The sequence below is a fragment of the Dromiciops gliroides genome, chromosome 1, assembly GCF_019393635.1.
Source record: "Dromiciops gliroides isolate mDroGli1 chromosome 1, mDroGli1.pri, whole genome shotgun sequence".
In the NCBI taxonomy this organism is placed as follows: domain Eukaryota; kingdom Metazoa; phylum Chordata; class Mammalia; order Microbiotheria; family Microbiotheriidae; genus Dromiciops; species Dromiciops gliroides.
This window is the reverse complement of record NC_057861.1, coordinates 744,332,080-744,350,690: the sequence shown is the minus strand read 5'-3', so window position 1 is coordinate 744,350,690 and position 18,611 is coordinate 744,332,080. Positions and strand designations below refer to the sequence as shown.

The window sequence follows — 18,611 nt, the reverse complement described above, 5'->3', positions numbered from 1 at the left end:
CCCAAATGGGGTCATAGAGAAACAGATATGATTGAAATGACTGAACAACAACAGTGTGGGGTTCAAGAGCCAATGCTCTATGCACTGCACCACACCTCCCAATGGCCCTGTGAGATAGGAGGTAGGCACCTCTAACAAGAAGCCTTCTTGACTCACAGAATCTCAGAAATTGAAGGCCTTCTAGTCCGATCAATATACCAAAGGAATATCCACCATTATATACTCCATGGGGGTTTGTTGGGCTTCTTTCCTGAAGACCTCCAAGGAGGGGAAGTCCACTGCCTTCCAAGGCAACCCATTCCACTTTGGGGTAGCTATCATGGGTAGGGAGCTTTTCCTGACATTGAGCCTAAATTTACCTCTGTGCATTTTACATCCATTGCTTCCAGTTATATATTTTGGTATTGGCCAGAACAAGTCCAACCCATCCTCTGTATGACCTTCCTAACCACTCCCACGTCCTCCTTGAGTCTTCTCTTCTGCAGGTTAATTATCGCCAGCTCCTTCAGCCAATGCATGAGTGTCATATTCTAAAGGCCCTTCTTATCCTTCTGGTTGCTCTCCTTGGGTCACTCACCAACTTATCAATGTCCTTAAATTCCTATTCCTGAACACAATGTTCCAGATGATGTTTGATGAGGGCAGTGCACAGAGGCCCTCTTGCCCTTCTCTTCCTGAAAGCCAAACTACCATTACTGCTTCTCACAATCACATTTGCTTCTTTGACTGCCATACCATGCTGCTGCTTCATTGGGCTTGCAGTCCATTAAAACCCTTAGATTTTTTTTTCTAACAACTACTCTCTAATGATGCCTCTCCCGTCTTGTTCTTGTGAAGTTGATTAATCCTTATTGGATATATCTTATTAGATTCAGCTCAATACTACTGTAGTTTAGCAAGATCTTTTTGGATCCTGACTTTCATACCCTGTGTTGGCTATCCCTCCCAGCTTTGTTCCATCTATAAATCTAAGTCATTGATTTAAAATATTTTATATTTGGAGCCAAGCACAGATTTCTGTGATACTCCACTAGAAACCAGTCATGTATAAAATAAATTCAATAATTTAAAATCTCCTTTTTGTCTGAGAGTTGGAATCCAGCTAACTCTGACATGTTCTAGTCCATATATTTTCTTTTTTCTTTTTAATTTTTTTACAAGGCAATGAGGGTTAAGTGACTTGCCCAGGGTCACACAGCTAGTAAGTGTCAAGTGTCTGAGCCTGGATTTGAACTCAGGTCCTCCTGAATCCAGGGCCAGTGCTCTATCCACAGTGCCACCTAGTTGCCTCCTAGTCCATATATTTTCATCCCCATCACAGGAAAGTCATGAGACCCTTTTACCAAGAGCTTTTCTAGGACACCTCCAGTTGTTAGCAATCTTTCTGGATTCTGGATTTCTGGATCAACTTTGTGTATATTGTGTTCATTTACCCAAGTCAACATTTCCTGAATGGAAAAAGAGCTTTCTGAAGTCAGGCATTTTTCAAATTTTTTTTTATAACCTAAGACTGTGCTAAATAAATGCTCAGCATTTTGAATTAAGTTAGATCAGATAGCTATTATTCCCACTTCGCAGAAGGGGGAACTGAGTTTGAATAGATTAGGCAACTTGCTCATGGTCACTCAGCTGGTAAGTGAGCATCAGAGGTTAGATTTGAACCCATTTTTCCATGCCTCCAAGCCCAGTGATCCATCCACTACACTACAGTGTCCTGGAAGAAAAGGGATTGTTCTCATACATGGAACCGAATCTTGGATAGTTAAACAGCTTCTTAGTAAAGGGCAAAGGTTAGTTTGTGGAGGTGGCAGAAGAGTACCCTGGGAGTGGGTAATGGAGTCTGAGAAACAGATTTTTGACACATCCACCTGACATATACTACTTTATTTAGAAAAAGAGATTGGAGGAGGGGGTTGTATAGCTGTTCTCTCTCTGCCTCTCCCTGTCTCTGTCTCTCCATCATTCCCTCCCTCCTCTCCTCTTACCAACAAGGTCATTTTGAATATTTTCAGGGTCCTAAATGGATAACTGATCATCACTGCATAGAGACCCATGAATTTTGTAAAAGTAGAAGAAGTGAATTGCCTAGTGTCACAAACAGCTGTAATAATATCAACCTTGTTAGTGAAGGCTGGTTTTAATCTAAGGATTTCATTCTAGTGGCATTAGAATGCAAAATATTTTCTCCAGCTAATTCTACATGCATGGAAATGACAAGGACATTGTGACCTTGTTTATCCAAGACCCAACTCTTCACACCTCTATTTTCTCTACTTCTTCACATGCAGAAAAATATATGGTAGAGGGGGTTGGTAAGGTATAAACTTCCTTAAAGGCAAATAGTTTTAGTTCATGTAAGTTTATCATATCCTGTCTTTGCTACTTACTGTGACCTTGGACAAGTCACTGAAGGTCTCAGTTTCCACATCTGTAAAATGAGGGTTGTTGTTTTAGATGGCCTCTGGGGTCCAACCCTCCTGGAAATCCATGATCTTGTAAATTCATTCTGAGGCTAAGTTTCTTCATATGTAAAAGGGAGAAGCTGAATTTCACATTGACTAAGATTTTTCTCTAAATTTATGTACATCTGAGAACCAGTCTAAGTATGTGTATAGAGGCTCACTCTAAGATATGGCTAGCCAAGAATGGATTTTGGAGTTCCTGGGGACTCAGAAAACAGTCTCTTGAACTATATGGAGGGGTTGGGAACCTTTGAGAACCCAAGGTCACCTTGATGTTTGAGTGAGGAATTGGAGTAGGGCATTAGTAGAGGACACAATGGTGCTAAAATTAGAGTTCTATGTAGAAAAAAAATGGATTATGCTGCTAAGTAACCTTTTTGAAACTGATTTTATTCAGATGTTTTTGCAAATACTTTCCCAACATCCTATGAGTCAAGCAGGCAATTTCCTTATAAGAAATGAGAATTTATGTCAGAAGATAATTGAGTACTCTTTGGGTAACGAAACCACTTTTCTCATCTGGTTTTTTATAGAGTGACAGTTACTTGAGTAGCCTTCACAGAATCTCATTTTACGGTTCTGATCCCCTTCCTGTTAATTGACTTAAGTCAGAAAGGGAATGTTCTGTAGCTGCTATGAATTTATAATTTGGAAGACGAAAACCAAAGCCCACTGGCTTGAACACCAGCCATTGTCTTCCAGTTCTCCAATTACACAGTATTTAGCCATGTATGCTGTCGTTGCCAGTTGAATCACAAATGAGAAGGGTTGAGCTGAGGTTTCTGTTTCGTTACTCAGAGTTCAATTCTCTGAAAGTTCTGGTATTCTGTGGGCTTTGGTCCCCTCTCTGTCAATGCATCTCTGGATGTCCCTCACACACCTTAGTCAGTACTCTCCACAAAGAGCTGGGACCAATAAATTTATCACCTAATGGCCACGCTGCTGGAAATAAGCTTCACCCTTGCACTGTAGACCCAAAGTCAACTTCTGGACCTTTCCAGTGAAGCAAGATCTGCTAGATCTCATGTTCTTTTGCAGTCAGTCATCCAAGAAGAGTTTATTAAGCACTTACTACATGCAGGGCACTGCAAAGATACAAAGAAAGGCAAAAACATGGTCCCTGCTCTCAAGGAATTCCCATTCTAGTGGGGAAAGACAATCTGCAAATAAATAACTAGACATATGCTGGAGCCAGGAAGACCTGAGATCAGATCTGGCCTCAGACACCTACTGGCTGAGTCACTTAACATCTATTTATCTCAGTTTCCTTATCTGTAAAATGGGGGTAATAGCAGTGACTTCCCAGGGTTATTGTGAGGATCAAATGAGATAATAATTATAAAGTTCTTATGACAGTATCTGGCATAGAGTGGATGCTGTATAAATGTAAGCTTAATGAGCTCTGAGAAAGTCTTTGTTGTTCTTTAGTCCTTTCAGTCCTGTATAACTCTTTGTGACCCTTTTTAAAGGTTTTCTTGGCAGAGACATTGGAGTGGTTGCCATTTTCCTCTCCAGCTCATTTTACAGAGGAGGAAACTGAGGCAAATAGGGTTAAGTGACTAGCCCAGGGTCATACAGCTAGTGTCTGAGGCCGGATTTGAACTCAGGTTTTTCTGACCCCCTCACCAAGCCCAGCACTCTAGCCACTGTGTGACCTAGCTTGTGAAAATCTATTATGCTAAAAAAAAATCATATGGTTCTTCTTGATCTCCAACTAATGCTCATTAAGACATAGGAGAGGAGGGGGCGGCTAGGTGGTGCAGTAGATAAAGCACCGGCCCTGGATTCAGGAGTACCTGAGTTCAAATTCGGCCTCAGACACTTGACACTTACTAGCTATGTGACCCTGGGCAAGTCACTTAACCCCCATTGCCCCGCCAAAAAAAAAAAAAAAAAGACATAGGAGAGGGATTTGACTCTCACAAATATTGTTGAAAGGGAGGCCTAGCCTGCTCCCCTAAGTGTATGAAATTATCTTTTATTTACTTTGCATACTTACAAAAATCTCTGTACAGAGACGGAGGATGCCACAGTGGGTAGAGCACTGGGCTTGAAGGAAGACCTGAGTTCAAATCTGGACTTAGGTACTTCCTAACTGTGTGATCCTGGCTGAGTCTGTCAGCCACTGTAAGTTTCAGTTTTCTCATTTGTGAAATAGGAATGATGACCCTTGTGCTTGCTTTTTGTCATCCACTTACTTCCATGTAAATGTCCTATCTCTCCAGCAAGACTGTCATCTCCTCAGGAGACGGGGATATTGTTGTTGTTTGTTTTATCTTGATATTTTCCAGCGAATTATAGAGGTAGCATAGTACAGTGTCTTTCTACTATTCTCTGGCTCTGGAGACAGAGGACCAGGGTCAAAATCTTACCCTTGCTTCTTACTGTCTGTATGACCTTGGGGAAGTCCCTTCACCTGGTTGGGCTTCAGTTTCCTCGTTTGTAAAATGAAGGGTTTGGACCGAATGGCTTCTGAGGTCCCCCTCCCAGTGTAGATCTAAGGTCCCCACATTGGCATTTAAACAGCACTTGTTGGGTTGAATTGAGTTGCTGTGTTCCCTCCCTCCCTTGTGAGAGAACATGTAGACATGTGGGCATCAAAAGAGTGTGATTCTCATTGTGGGTGACTACATCCATGTCCATAAAATCATGCTGTGAATTCATCGTCAAGACAAGGAGAGAATTTCCTTATTATACAGGGTGGGCCAAAAGTCACAAAGAAGTCTCAATGTTTAATAACTCCTTATTTTTTGTTTTTAATTTATAACACCATGGTATCATACACAGTATATGCAGGAAATGAATTTACATCATATGTGAGAAATCAAATCTCATAAATAGTGAGAAATAAAGAAAAAATAATTTTCAAAGAATTATTAAAACATCGTGACTTTTGGCCCACCCTGGAGAAAGCTGCAGACTGAAAGTTGCATTAAGTGAGAATACTTGTAAGTGTAATAAATTTCCTGGAATGCCTCTGAGCCCAAAGAAGTGAATGTCTTGTTTCCAATAGTTGGACTTTCCAAAACTCATGCTCTGTCCTACTTTACTGTATTTCAGCCACGCAGTGCAAACATGGCGCTGTATATGACACCTGTGGGCCCGGATGCATCAAGACATGTGACAACTGGAATGAGATTGGCCCCTGCAACAAGCCGTGTGTTGCAGGCTGTCACTGCCCTGCCAACTTGGTACATCACAAAGGAAGATGCATCAAACCAGTCCTCTGTCCCCAACGGTGACCTTTGTTCAGAGCCAAAGACTTGGAAAGTCGGTGTCCTTGACACCTGCATTAAACAGCAAATGAAGGACTATGGGTTTTAAATGCAGATTCTGCAAAACCATACCCACAGTACATATATGTAAATATACATATATGTACACATCTAAACATATACATGTGTGTATGTATAGATGTGTATGTATAGAGAGATATTTGAAAACATACAACATTTATATAAACAATAGAAGGAAGAATTATTATATGTATATTTTTTGCTATAAGACATGTATTATTTCTAGGATTCTAATCTGTAAACCATGGCAGTTATTGTATAAATAAACCCAAAGTTTCTAATTTAATCAGGTGGCATGGCAGCCTTCTGAATGGCTTTCCCATTGCATAAACTTCAAGGAAGTTTTCTAAGAACCCAAAGTGTTCCAGTGGCATTCATTTTGACCCTGAACCAGGATTTGTAGTTGGATGGAAAACATGTCTCCCTGCAGGAAGAGGATTTATCTGTGGGCAAGAAAGGAATGTGTGCTTGTGAAGGCTGGCCAGGGGATTGGTGATGAGAGTGAAAATGGATGTACAGCTGGGTCTTCGGAGCCATGTTGTTGATAGTGTTTCCAAGACTGCCTGGCCAGATGCCAGGATGGCGATATTTGTCAGTGGAACCAAACTTAAGAGCCAAATAATTTCTTGATTTAAAGTACTCCTTTTTATTGTATTTTTATGTGTCTACCCCTCTCTCTCTCTCTCTCTCTCTCTCTCTCTCTCTCTCACACACACACACACACACACACACACACACACACACACACACACACACACACACACACAGCATCCCAACAGTCTTAGTTCAGCTTTAATGACTTATAACTACCCTAAGACTTTTTCATATTCTATAAAGGCAGAGTGGTGGAATTAGACAGAGGGGTAACAGTAGAACCAAGAAGATGGTTTAAAATCCCACTTCTGACTCATATGGACTGTGATTCAGGACGTCACATAACCTCTCAGCCTCCTTGACTATAAATTACAGACAAATGGCTAACCTGCATTGGTAGAGGGACTTTCTTCATTCAGGAATTCTCTATGCCGATGAAATCACAGATCCAGGTCCAATCTCAATATTAATCACCTAATGATCCAGAATATATTAAGCACCTACTATGTGCCAGGCATCGTGCTAAGTGTTGTGGTATAGAGAGAGCAAAAATGGCTTCTACCTTCTAGGTGCTTATCTTCTAATGAGAAGAAAACATATGTAAGCCAGGATATGCAAGCTAAATACAGAATATCTAGATGGAAGGTAACTCGAGATGGGCTGGCACTGGCAGCCAGGGGGAACTTGGAAAAGCTTCCTGGAGGAGATGGTTCTCGTGATGAGTGTTAAAGGCATCTAAGAATCAGAGGTTGGAGAGAGAGAGAGCATTTCAGGCATGGAGAATGGCCAGTTCAAAGGCCTAGAGATGAGAGCTAGGATGTCATGTGAAAGAAATAGCCAGAAGGCCATTTTGACTGGATGATAGAGTATGTGGGGTGTAAGAAAACTGGAAAAGGTAGGACAGGGATAGCCTGGGAAGAGTCTAAGTAGCGAAGAAAGGACCGGATGTGGGTTACATTTTAGATGTGAGATTTATCTGAAAGAAATGTCCATTTAGTCCAAACCCAAGGAGCAAAAATTCCTACCACTTCTTAAATACATGCTTATGTGCCCTCTATTTGTATTGAGGAAACCCATGACCTCCTGAGGAAGCCCTTTCTCCTTTTGGATGATTCTAATTATGAATGAGTTTCCTGCTACACTTACTTCCTCCTTGTCCTGTCCCCTGGAGCCAAAGCAAACTTGATTCCTTTTCACAATGGAGACGACTACCCCTTTCTCACTGATCTCTGGGCTGGATATCCTCAGTTCCTGTGATGATCTTTGGAATGGTGACATTTCCAGTTCTCTCTGCATCCTGGTCACCCTCTTCTCTTTGTTGATCCCTATAGTATGTCTATGTTATTGATTAAAGCTTGACTTTCTGCTAAAGTCCTTGTTCAATGTTTTGCTGTAGTTTGATTGTGAATCTGGGTTTCCAAAGCCTAGACCAGCAGAGCATAACCTCTAGTTTCCCCCACCCCCATTATAATGTGATGTCCCAGAGCAGGTGCTGGGTTTTTGTCCTTTCTTTGTATGTATAACACTTAGCACAGTGACTAATTAAGAAAGAGGTTATTGATGCTTGTTGAACTGAGGAACCTGACTGCACAAGAGTGAAGCAATTTTGCCCATAGGGAGTAAGTGACAAAGGTAGGATTAGATTCCACATCATAGAATCCTATTGACCCCAGAGGCCCTTTGGAGGTGATCTAATCCAACTCTATTTTTTGGGGGGGCTGGGCAATTGGGGTTAAGTGACTTGCCCAGGGTCACACAGCTAGTAAGTGTTAAGTGTCTGAGGCCAAATTTGAACTCAGGTCCTCCTGATTCCAGGGCCCGTGCTCTATCCACTGTGCCACTTAGATGCCCCCAACTCTTAATTTTATAGCTGAGAAAGCTAAGGGCCAGAGAAAAGGAGGGATTGTCCATCATTATATAGGCAATAAGCATCAGGAGAGATATTTGGTTCATAGAGATAGGCCTGCAAAGGACCATAGAGGTCATTTAGTCAAACTGCCCCCCTTAACATTTGAGGAAATGAGGTTCATAAAGTTAAATGAATTCCCCAAGATCACAAAGGCAATAAAGCACTGGTGGTGGGACTTAAAACCCAGTCCTCTGATTCTGGGTCCAGTGTATTTCCCACTGCCCCTTGGACCCCACTGCCCTTGGTGCCCTGTACATGTAGGCCTGTTGTCCCAACACCAGACCAGCTACATCTGGACTCATCATCGAGATGGCTGGAGGATGGTACCTCTTTCTGCCCCCAGAAACTCTCAAAGTTTCATCTTCCAAGTCATGGAAAGCTTGTAACCTGTTTCACTGGTACTCACACCAATGAGATCACAGACTCTTCAAGTAATGGAGTGATAATAGTTGATTAGTTTTCTGGCTGACATATTTATTTTTATTGAGTGTCTGAGAACAGATACATAACAGGATGGGAATAGGGAAAAGTGCACAGAGGGCAAGAATACACCTTTAATGAATATGTTACCCATTTCACAAATAATACTATTGTATCTCAGTTAAATACACGTATAGAATTTCAAGAGAATTGGGGCAATTCATATAAACTGTGGCTCTATTTAGCTCCTGAAAGTAAATGGTTTAATGTGTTCCCAACAGACTCATGATAACAGATCTATTTGGTATCTCAATATGTCATAGTAATTAGAAAGGAAGAAAGCTTATAATGACCAGGTAATTCTCCCTCTTCAAACTGGGAGCAGTCTAAAGATAACACACATTTCTAGGGCAATTCTAGCCTCAAGGCAATTTTTTATTCTTTGTTTTTCAAATAATATATTGAATATTATTTCTGAAAATGTCAACAAGCCGAAACTCACTGATGTAGAAAAATGCAATGTCCTGTATCGTCGTGAAGGAAAGGGCTTGTTCTTTAAAACAATGTGTTTTTCCTTGACATTGGTGCTGGGCTGTACTTTGTAACAGACTAGGTTTTATTCTGGTGTTCTGGTGACCCAACATAGGGGTTCATGTCATTTCATTGGTCCAAATAAACCAAGCCTTTGTAAAATTAAAAACAAAAATGTTCCCAGTACTGAGTATAGTTCCTGGCACTCAGCAAGTGCCTAACAAATGCTTGTGGATTGATCACTCAATCTATTAATTGATGATAACAAAATGCAGCATTGGTGGTCTGCATCGGTTCATTTCTAGATATCTGTGACCTTGCTAAAAGGATCACTTTGGTCTTTGCTATTGGCACAGCAGTGCAAATGGATGGCATGCTGTTTCTGAGCTGCACTAGATGATAGCATAAGTCAGTTTGGGTGCCTTTTTATGGGTGTGGCAGCTGTCTTACAAACCTCTACCAGGCGCTGGGGATGCACATACTAGAAGGAGTTTACACTATCATTGTAGGAGGGGAGAACCAGCATTCTCACACAGGGATAAATACAAGACAGTTTTTGAAGGAGAGATCACTAACCACAGGGGAGGGGGAGGGGGCATAAAGGCTATCCTTGGGAAATGGCCCCTGAGCTAAGCCTTGGGAGAAGCTAAGGATTCTCAGAGGCTGAGAGGAGGCGGGAGGGCAGCTGAGCCTTTGGTTACCCAGAGTAATTTCCCTTCACGTGAATGTTCTGAAATTGGATCTTCTTTCTCCAAAGTCCCTTCCACCTCCAACATTCTATGGCTCTTGTAGGCAATTACCAGGACTATAGCTCTGATAAAGGAGGTTTCCTGGTGTGAAGGAGGCAACTTTGTGATGGCTCCAAAGAGATATTCTTCCTCAGGGTCATTCATGCCAATTCTAACTATGACATTATACAGGGAAAGGGTGCTGGAGTTAAATTCAGAGCATGTAGATAGGAATTCCTTCTCTGCCAAGCGTGGCCTCAGTTTCCTCCTTTGTAAAGCCAGAAGGATTGCAGTAGATAACCTTTGAGGTCCTTTCCAGTTTTGTCTATGATTGTATGATTCAGTGTCTGGTTATTCATTCAGTAGGCATTATTAAGCATTGCCTATGTCTGAGGCACTGTGCTGTGGGTTAAGACAGATCTCCTATTTGCTTGTGTGACCAGGGACAAGTCAAGCTCTCTGGACCTCAGTTCCCTCATATGTGAAATGAGAAAACTGGAATAAATAGATAACCTCTGGGGCAGTTAGGTGGTGCAGTGGATAAAGCACCGGCCCTGGATTCAGGAGGACCTGAGTTCAAATCCAACCTCAGACACTTGACACTTACTACTTGTGTGACTCTGGGCAAGTCACTTAATCCTCATTGTCCTGAAAAAAAAAAGCACTAAAGTAGTTCTTGTTTCAGGGCCTTCCAAAGACGCTGACCTAAGGGTATTGTATTCTCCTGACTCCCTTGCCTTTTAAAGACCTGAAGCTGTTTCTCTGAAAACCCCTTAGGTAGGACTTTTACATGGCCTCCTGCAACACTTTGGGATTCACCAACTAGATACATTTCATACGATTGGAGAGAAATAGCATCCTATATTTAGAGATTTGGGGACCTCAGAGGTCATTTGGTCAAATTCCCTCATTTTACAGAAAAGGAAACTGAGCCATAGTGAGAGGTGATATATTCATATAATCTTAACTTTAGAGCTGGAAGAGACCTCAGAGATAGACAAGGACAACCTCTTCATTTTACAAATGGGGAAACTGAGGCCCAGAGAATTAAGTGATTTAGGGTAGCAGAACCATAGATTTAGAGCAGTACAGGACCTTAGAGGCATTCTCGTCCAATCCCTACATTTCACAGATGAAAGACATTACATCAAATTGGATGAACAAATATTTAAATAAACACCTCCCACTGGTTACTGGATAATAAGTTCTCTGAGGACAGGAGGCTTAACTTCCAATTCAACTCAACAAATAGATAGTAATAATAACGATCACTTAATGTAATGCGTTAAAACCCATAAAATATTTTAAATGCATTATATTATTTGAGCTTCTTAACAACCCTACGAGTGTGACCCCTCCAAGCCTCAGTTGTCTTATCCACAAAATGGGGGCCTTCGGGGGCAGCTAGGTGGCACAGTGGATAGAGCACTAGCCCTGGATTCAGGAGGACCTGTTCAAATCTGGCCTCAGATACTTGACACTTACTAGCTGTGTGACCCTGGGCAAGTCACTTAACCTTCATTGCCCTGCAAAAAAAAAAAAAAATGGGGGCATTGAATAAGATGGCCTATCCAAGGGCCCTGTCAGCTATGATTTTTTTAATAAAAGTATTTTATTATTTTCCAGTTACATGTAGAAATAGTTTTCAACATTTTTTGGGAGGGGGTAATGAGGGTTAAGTGACTTGCCCAGGGTCACACAGGTGGTAAGTATTGTGTCTGAGGTCAGATTTGAACTCAGATCCTCCTGAATCCAGGGCCAGTGCTCTATCCACTGAGCTACCTAGCTGCCCCTCAACATTTGTTTTTATGAGATTTCCAATTTCAAAATTTTCTCCCTCCCGCCCCCTCTCCCCAAGACAGCAGGTAATCTGATATAGGTTATATATGTACAATAACATTAAACATATTTCTACATTAGTCATGTTATAACAGAAGAATCAGAGCAAAAAGAAAAAACCTCAAAAAATAAAAACAACAGCACCAAAACCAAAAAAAATAGTATGGTTCAATCTGCATCCATATTCCACAGTTCTTTTTTTTTTCTTTTCTGGATTTGGAGAGAGGCTTTTTCGTCATAAATCCCTTGGAACCTTCTTGTACTGTTGCATTGTTGAGAAGAATCTAGTACATCACAGGTGATCAACACACAATGTTGATGATACTGTGTACAATGTTCTTCTGGTTCTGCTCATCTCACTCATCATCAGTTCATTCAATTCCTTCCAGGTTTCTCTGAACTCCTCCTACTCATAGTTTCTTTTCTTTTTTTTTTTTTTTTTTTTTGGTGAGGCAATTGGGGTTAAGTGACTTGCCCAAGGTCACACAGCTAGTAAATGTTAAGTGTCTGAAGCCGGATTTGAACTCGGGTCCTCCTGACTCCAGGTCCGGTGCTCTATCCACTGCACCACCTAGCTGCCCCTACTCATAGTTTCTTACAGCACAATAGAATTCCATTACATTCATATGCCACAACTTGGTCAGCCATTCCCCAATTGATGGGCAGCCCCTCAATTTCCAATTCCTTGCCAGCACAAAAAGAACATCAGCTATGATTTAATCTAATTAATTAGAGTATATCTGAAAAAAGACACGCTCCATCAAAGCCTTTGTCTCTTTTCCTTCTTTGGTGGAATTTGTCAAATGTGTATTAAACAGGGAAAATGCTGGGCTTCTCTAGATTAGAGCCAGATACCTGGTGGGGAGGAAGGGGAAGGTATCTTTTCATACAGATGTTTGTTGGCATCCCATTGGGTTATTAGGATGAAGGGGGAAAACGCCACTGGGACAATTTATGTAAACTCCTTAATAAAGCTTAAAGTGCTATACAATTGTCAATTAGTATTATTATAATTCCAAATCTGAGGAGTGTTCCCTTCTCAGATTCAAGATCTTCAGGACACATCTGAATAAAAATTACATTTCAGACCTTCAGTTTTTCTGAGTCAATAACTTTCAAAAAGGGTCCAGGAAGTGGAAGGGGACATTCTCTCTCCCACTGTACCAAGTAGCATGACTTCTTTTTTTTTTAATTTAATTTAATTTTTTTTTACATATAAGGTATTTTATTTTTTCTGTTACATGTAAAGATAGTTCTCAACTTTTGTTTATACGAGCTTTACAATTTCAGATTTTTCTCCCTCCCTCCCTCCCCTCCCTCCCCCCTCCCCTAGACAGCAGGTAATCTGATATAGGTTATATCTATATATCTATATATCATATCCATATGCATATATATATATGTACACATAATAACATTAATCCTATGTCTGCATTAATTCTGTTACAAGAGAAAAAATCAGAGCAGTGATGCAAAACCTCAAAATAGAAAAAAAAAAAAAAACAGCACCCAAAACAAAAGAAACAGTATGGTTCACTCAGCATCTATACTCCACAGTTCTTTCTTTCTTTTTTTTTCTTGGATTTGGAGATCCTCTTCTATCATGAGTTCCCTGGAACTCTTCTGTACCATTGCATTGGTGAGAAGAATATAGTCCATCACAGTAGATCAACACTCAATGTTGATGATACTGTGTACAATGTTCTTCTGGTTCTGCTCATCTCACTCATCATCAGCTCACGTAAGACCCTCCAGGTTTCTCTGAACTCCTCCTGCTCATCATTTCTTACAGCACAATAGTATTCCATTGTATTCATATACCACAACTTGTCCACCATTCCCCAATTGATGGGCACCCCCTCAACTTCCAATTCCTTGCTACCACGTAAAGAGCAGCTATAAATATTTTTGTACATGTGGGTCCCTTTCCCCCTTCCATGATTTCTTTGGGCAAAAGACCTAAAAGTGGAATTGCTGGGTCAAAGGGTATGCACAACTTTATCGCCCTTTGGGCATAATTCCAAATTGCTCTCCAAAATGGTTGGATCAGTTCACAGCTCCACCAACAATGCATTAGTGTTCCAATTTTCCCACAGCTTCTCCAACATTTATTATCTTCCTTTTTTGTCATTTTAGCCAATCTGATAGGTGTCAGGTGGTACCTCAGAGTTGTTTTAATTGTAGCATGACTTCTAAGGGAGCACTGGCCTCCCCTAGGGTGATGCTCTCCTGATCATGGGATCAAACCTTAGACCAGATCCCTAAGTACTGTTTCTAAGCCAGGACTAGAAATGTTTATTCTACACTTAATTTATTTAACAATGGGACCCTCAATTGCTTTCTGGGTCCAGGGGAATAAGGGTCAATAAGCATTTATTAATTGATCACTATATGCCACATACAATGCTAGGTGCCAGAGAGAGAACAGTCAACAAATATTTACTAAGCTCCTACTATGTGCCAAGCACTGAGACAGGAAAGCACAAGAGGCCACCAAAAGACCAAGAATGGAAGCATCTTCCAGGGATGAAGGTGAAGATCTCAGCAAACCTGTTCCTATAAAGATCTTTAAATAAATGTTCTCTTGAACAGAGTGGATGTTTAATAAACATTTGTTCAATCAATTAATATTTATATAGCATGTTAAGTTTGTAAGGTGCCTTCCATATATGCTCTTGATTGATATTCACAACAAATTGAAAAATAGGTGCTGTGATATTTAAAATCTAAATGTATGGTCGCCTTAAATTAGAAGCTTTAGCACCAGTCTTTGGTCATTAAGCATTTATTAAAGCATACTAGATATTAGTAAAAAGAGAACACGTGGAGTTAAGAAAGTTAAGGAAAGTTCTATCTAGCTTAGTGTTCCAGCCTGGTCTGGCTCTTCCTCAAGTCCTCCACCAGGAGCCTGCTTCAACCACAAACTGCTCAAACAAACTGAGTGTGGAAGATTTTTATAGGTCCAGAGGAGAGACAGTCCTTACACACTGCTTCAAGCTGATTGGTTAGCATCATTCAAAACCTTTGGTTCACTGGACTTGAGGGTGGTCTTGTGTTGATGTCTACAGTCTGCAGCCTCTGAGAATACTCCCTCTTGGGAGTCAGCCAGGTGTGGCTTTAACTGAATTAACTTTAAGTAGATCAATCAGCAAAGTCAATCACTCTCACTTAATTCAATCATTTTAGGTTAATCTCCAGGTGGGCCTTTGAGTAGCTGCCAAATCCCATTATTTTCTCACAGTACTATTATTATACATTTTTTTTTATCTATGAGGAAACTGAGTCTGTGAAATCTTAAGTGATTTGCCCAAGGTCACACAGCTAATAAGCATCAAAGGCTATATTTGAACTGAATCTTCCTGATTCCAAGTCCAGGACTCTGCACTATGCCACGTAACTGCTATTAAATTGGCATCCTTTTCCATGACATAACCTTGGAGAGCAGGCAGGGAAGGCAACCAACTTTGAATTTCCAAGTAGAGGTGTTTGAGTTTAAAAAATATGGGGGAGAAGAAAGATGATGTTTGTATATAAGAATGTACTTGATTCTGGCCCTAAATGCCTGACTCCCAACTTGTTTCTAACCCTAACTGTGTCCCTCCAACTCTAACCCTAAATTCCCTAGGCTCTTGTTATGTGTCAGATTCATATTAAGGACTGTAGCTTGGAAGAGGAGATGTTTTTGCCCCCAGGAAGCACAACTATGTGCAATATGTAGAAATTGGAAAGAGATCTATTTATATATGACAGCAGGAAAAACTAACCATGAGAGATGTTGAACAGTAGAATAGACTGCTCAGACCATACAGTGGCTGTTCACTTCATCAGAGATTATTAAGCAAAGGCTAGATAACCATTTGTCAAGACCATCATTGAGAGAACTCTTTCATGACCTCTCAAGTTTCTTCCAAATGTGAGATGCAATGATACAAATATTTGACTTTTGGTCCAAGGGTATAAATATAATTTGCTATGTTTGCATTCCTTCAATTTAAAGAACCAAGTCCAGAGCCCATCTTGGTTATTTATCATGGTTCAGCTGAAAAAGGAAAGACCAGCATCTACTTCTAATCTGAAATGGATTGAGTTATCTATGGGATTGTGTTCAGTCCAAGTATTGAGAGAGTAGACCCATTAGCTCTACCTAGGCTGAAACATTGTTGTTGTTTTTGTTTGTTGTTGTTTTTGTTTGTGGTTGTTGTATGGACTCAACTTCATTCAAGTTGAACCTTAGTTGATCCAAAGCAAGGGACCTCGGAGTTCATCTGGTTCTTACCTACTCATTTTATACTGAGGTCCAGAGAAATTAAATCGGTGTCTTTTTGTTGGATACTACCTTGCTTGGTGATCTCATTGGTTTCCCTGTGTTCAATCATCAAAGTCTATATATCTAGATGTACTGAACTATAGTTACATATAACCAATTGCCTTTTGGACATCTCAAACTAGATGTTCCACAAGTATCTCAAATTCACAGTGTCTAAAACAGAACCGGTTATCTTTTCTAGCAAACCTCACTTCTTCTAAAAGTTTCTGTTACTGTCAAGGACACCACCATCCTCTCATTTGCCCAGGCTCACAACCTCTGCTCTACCCCTCATATTCATCTCCTCTATATCGAGTTCATTGCTAAATCTTACCCTGTCCTCTTTCCCAGCATCCCTTTCAGTCACTCTACTCACAGAAAAACCATTCTAGTGCAGGCCCTCCTTTCATCTAGATTATTTACCATAACATTTTAATTAACCTCCTAAATCCTGTTTCTCCTTTCTCCAATCCATCCTTTACTTAGGTAATTTTTCTAAACATCTGATCATATCATCCTTCTCTCCCCACTCTCAAAAAGTTTCTGTAACTCCTTATTATCTCTAGAACCTGAAGGATCGAATATATATATGTTTGTCATTTAAAGCTCTTTATATCCTGGCTCTTCCTACTTTTCTATTTTTGTTCTTTTATTCCTATCCACTGACTCTGTGATATAGCTACATTTCCCCCTCCTGACTTTGTTCCTGGCTTCTTAATTTCAAAGCCATGATGTCTTGCTCTGGAACTCCTCTTACTTAGCTCCTGGAGCCTTCTAGACCTGAAATATTCAACCACCCTTGTAGCTTTCTCTCAATGTGGAATATACCTATGAGATCCACCCCTTTCTCCTACTGAGAAATTCCTACTGGTGCGTTCATTTTGTGAAAGGGATCCAGGCAAATCTTTATTCCCCTCCTGGCCATGGTCTTGGTTTTTGAACTTCAAAACCTTGCCTCTCTGCTGGGTACCTTCCCAAAACACCTTTCTTCCCTTTCAGTTACCGTTTGTATGTTGTTTTTCTCCATTAGAATGCCAACTTTTTGAGGGCTGGGGTTGCTTTTTTCTTTTGGATTGTGTTTGTATCTCCAATGTCTGGCACGTATGAAATACTTAATATGTTCTGTTTTCTTCCCTCTTCCCTTTCCCACTTGCAGTTTCCCAAACTTGACACTCATTTCCCACCTCCATGTGTTTGCAATGTCTGTCCCTCCCCCCCACTCCCCCCCTTCTATCCCCACCTAGAATTCTTTCCCTCCTCACCTGTGAATTGAAACTTCCCTAGCTTTCATCAACATTCAGCTCAAATCTCTCATGTCCCAGGAGGTCTTTTATGGTTAAATATCTTAGTGACAAGCCTAGATACCTGAACACCCCATTCTTTCTGGCTGATGTTGACCCAATTAGTCTTTGGTTCAAGCCATTCATCCATCCTTTGAATCTTCCCAACTGTGCTTTTACCTAGCCATGAGAATAGTGTAAGAGATTTTGTCAAATGAGAGATTTTGTAAATGACATCTGTAGCAGTATCCTCATCTGCCATGCTATTGGAAAAAAAAAAAAAAGAAAGAAATGAGGTCAATCTGGCATGACATTCATTTCTTCTTTGAATGTTATCTTATTGTCATAGATATGTTTTGTTTTTGTCACATTCATTCTCTCTTTCCCCTACCTAGTCAGCCATCCCTTGTGACAACAGATTTAAAAAGAGAGGGGAAAAGCAGATGAGCACAGCACACTGAAAAAACAACCATGTCTGACATTGCTGTGTGAGATGTTCTTGACAAAGCCAAGCCAACTTTTAATGATCATTGCTTCCTTTACATTCTCAAATTTCCCCAGGAATCTGAGTCAGCCTCTGACTGGCTTCATTTGAAGACTCTACTCTCCCCACCTCCTTTTTAAATTGGGGCGACAGTGGCTCATAATAAATGAGGATTGAATTGAATGATTGAAAGTGCAGAGAGACCCTTTCAGCTCTGGTTAAAAGAAGATTCCATAATGATAAAAACTGTCTTGTCATGCAATAATTAGCCTCAGTGACAGTTTTCCTCACTGGGTGTATTCAATCCAAGGCTGAATGATCACTTTACTTGTCAGGTAAAGGACAAAGAAGTTAGCCTGAAGTGATTGATGTAATTAGTTATGTCTAATGCATACTTGTCCCTAACTGAATTTTTCAGTCAATAAACATTTATTAAACACTTACTATGTGCCAGGCACTAGGTTAAAGAGATTGAAGGGAAGAAAGAAGAATAGCTCATAAGAACAGCAGGTACAATCTATTCAGTCCTGGTTGCCAGTGTATACCTTAATCTATATAAATGTTTGTGTTTTTTTGTTTTTGTTTTTTCTGCTTTACTTCTGGTTTGTAGTAAGAGGTTTAAACACATTACTATCTTATCTAATGGAGCAAAGTAATCACCTACTATGTCTAGTATGCTATTACATTTTGAGGATACAAACTATCTGTCCTCAGGGAACTTATATTCTATGGGTATATATGGGGGAATATTTGGGGTCAGGG

At 40.5% G+C, this 18,611-nt stretch overlaps 1 protein-coding gene across 1 annotated transcript in view; it reads left to right on the top strand.

Annotated features, from left to right (window-relative positions):
* The window catches only part of BMPER (BMP binding endothelial regulator), a 276,741-nt gene extending 267,384 nt beyond the window's left edge, over positions 1–9,357 (top strand). Inside the window, exon 15 of the mRNA XM_043979720.1 lies at positions 5,523–9,357. Coding sequence (XP_043835655.1) covers positions 5,523–5,704 — 182 coding nt within the window. The 3' untranslated portion in view covers positions 5,705–9,357. The remainder of the gene's footprint in view (positions 1–5,522) is intronic.
* The last annotated feature ends 9,254 nt before the right edge of the window (positions 9,358–18,611 follow it).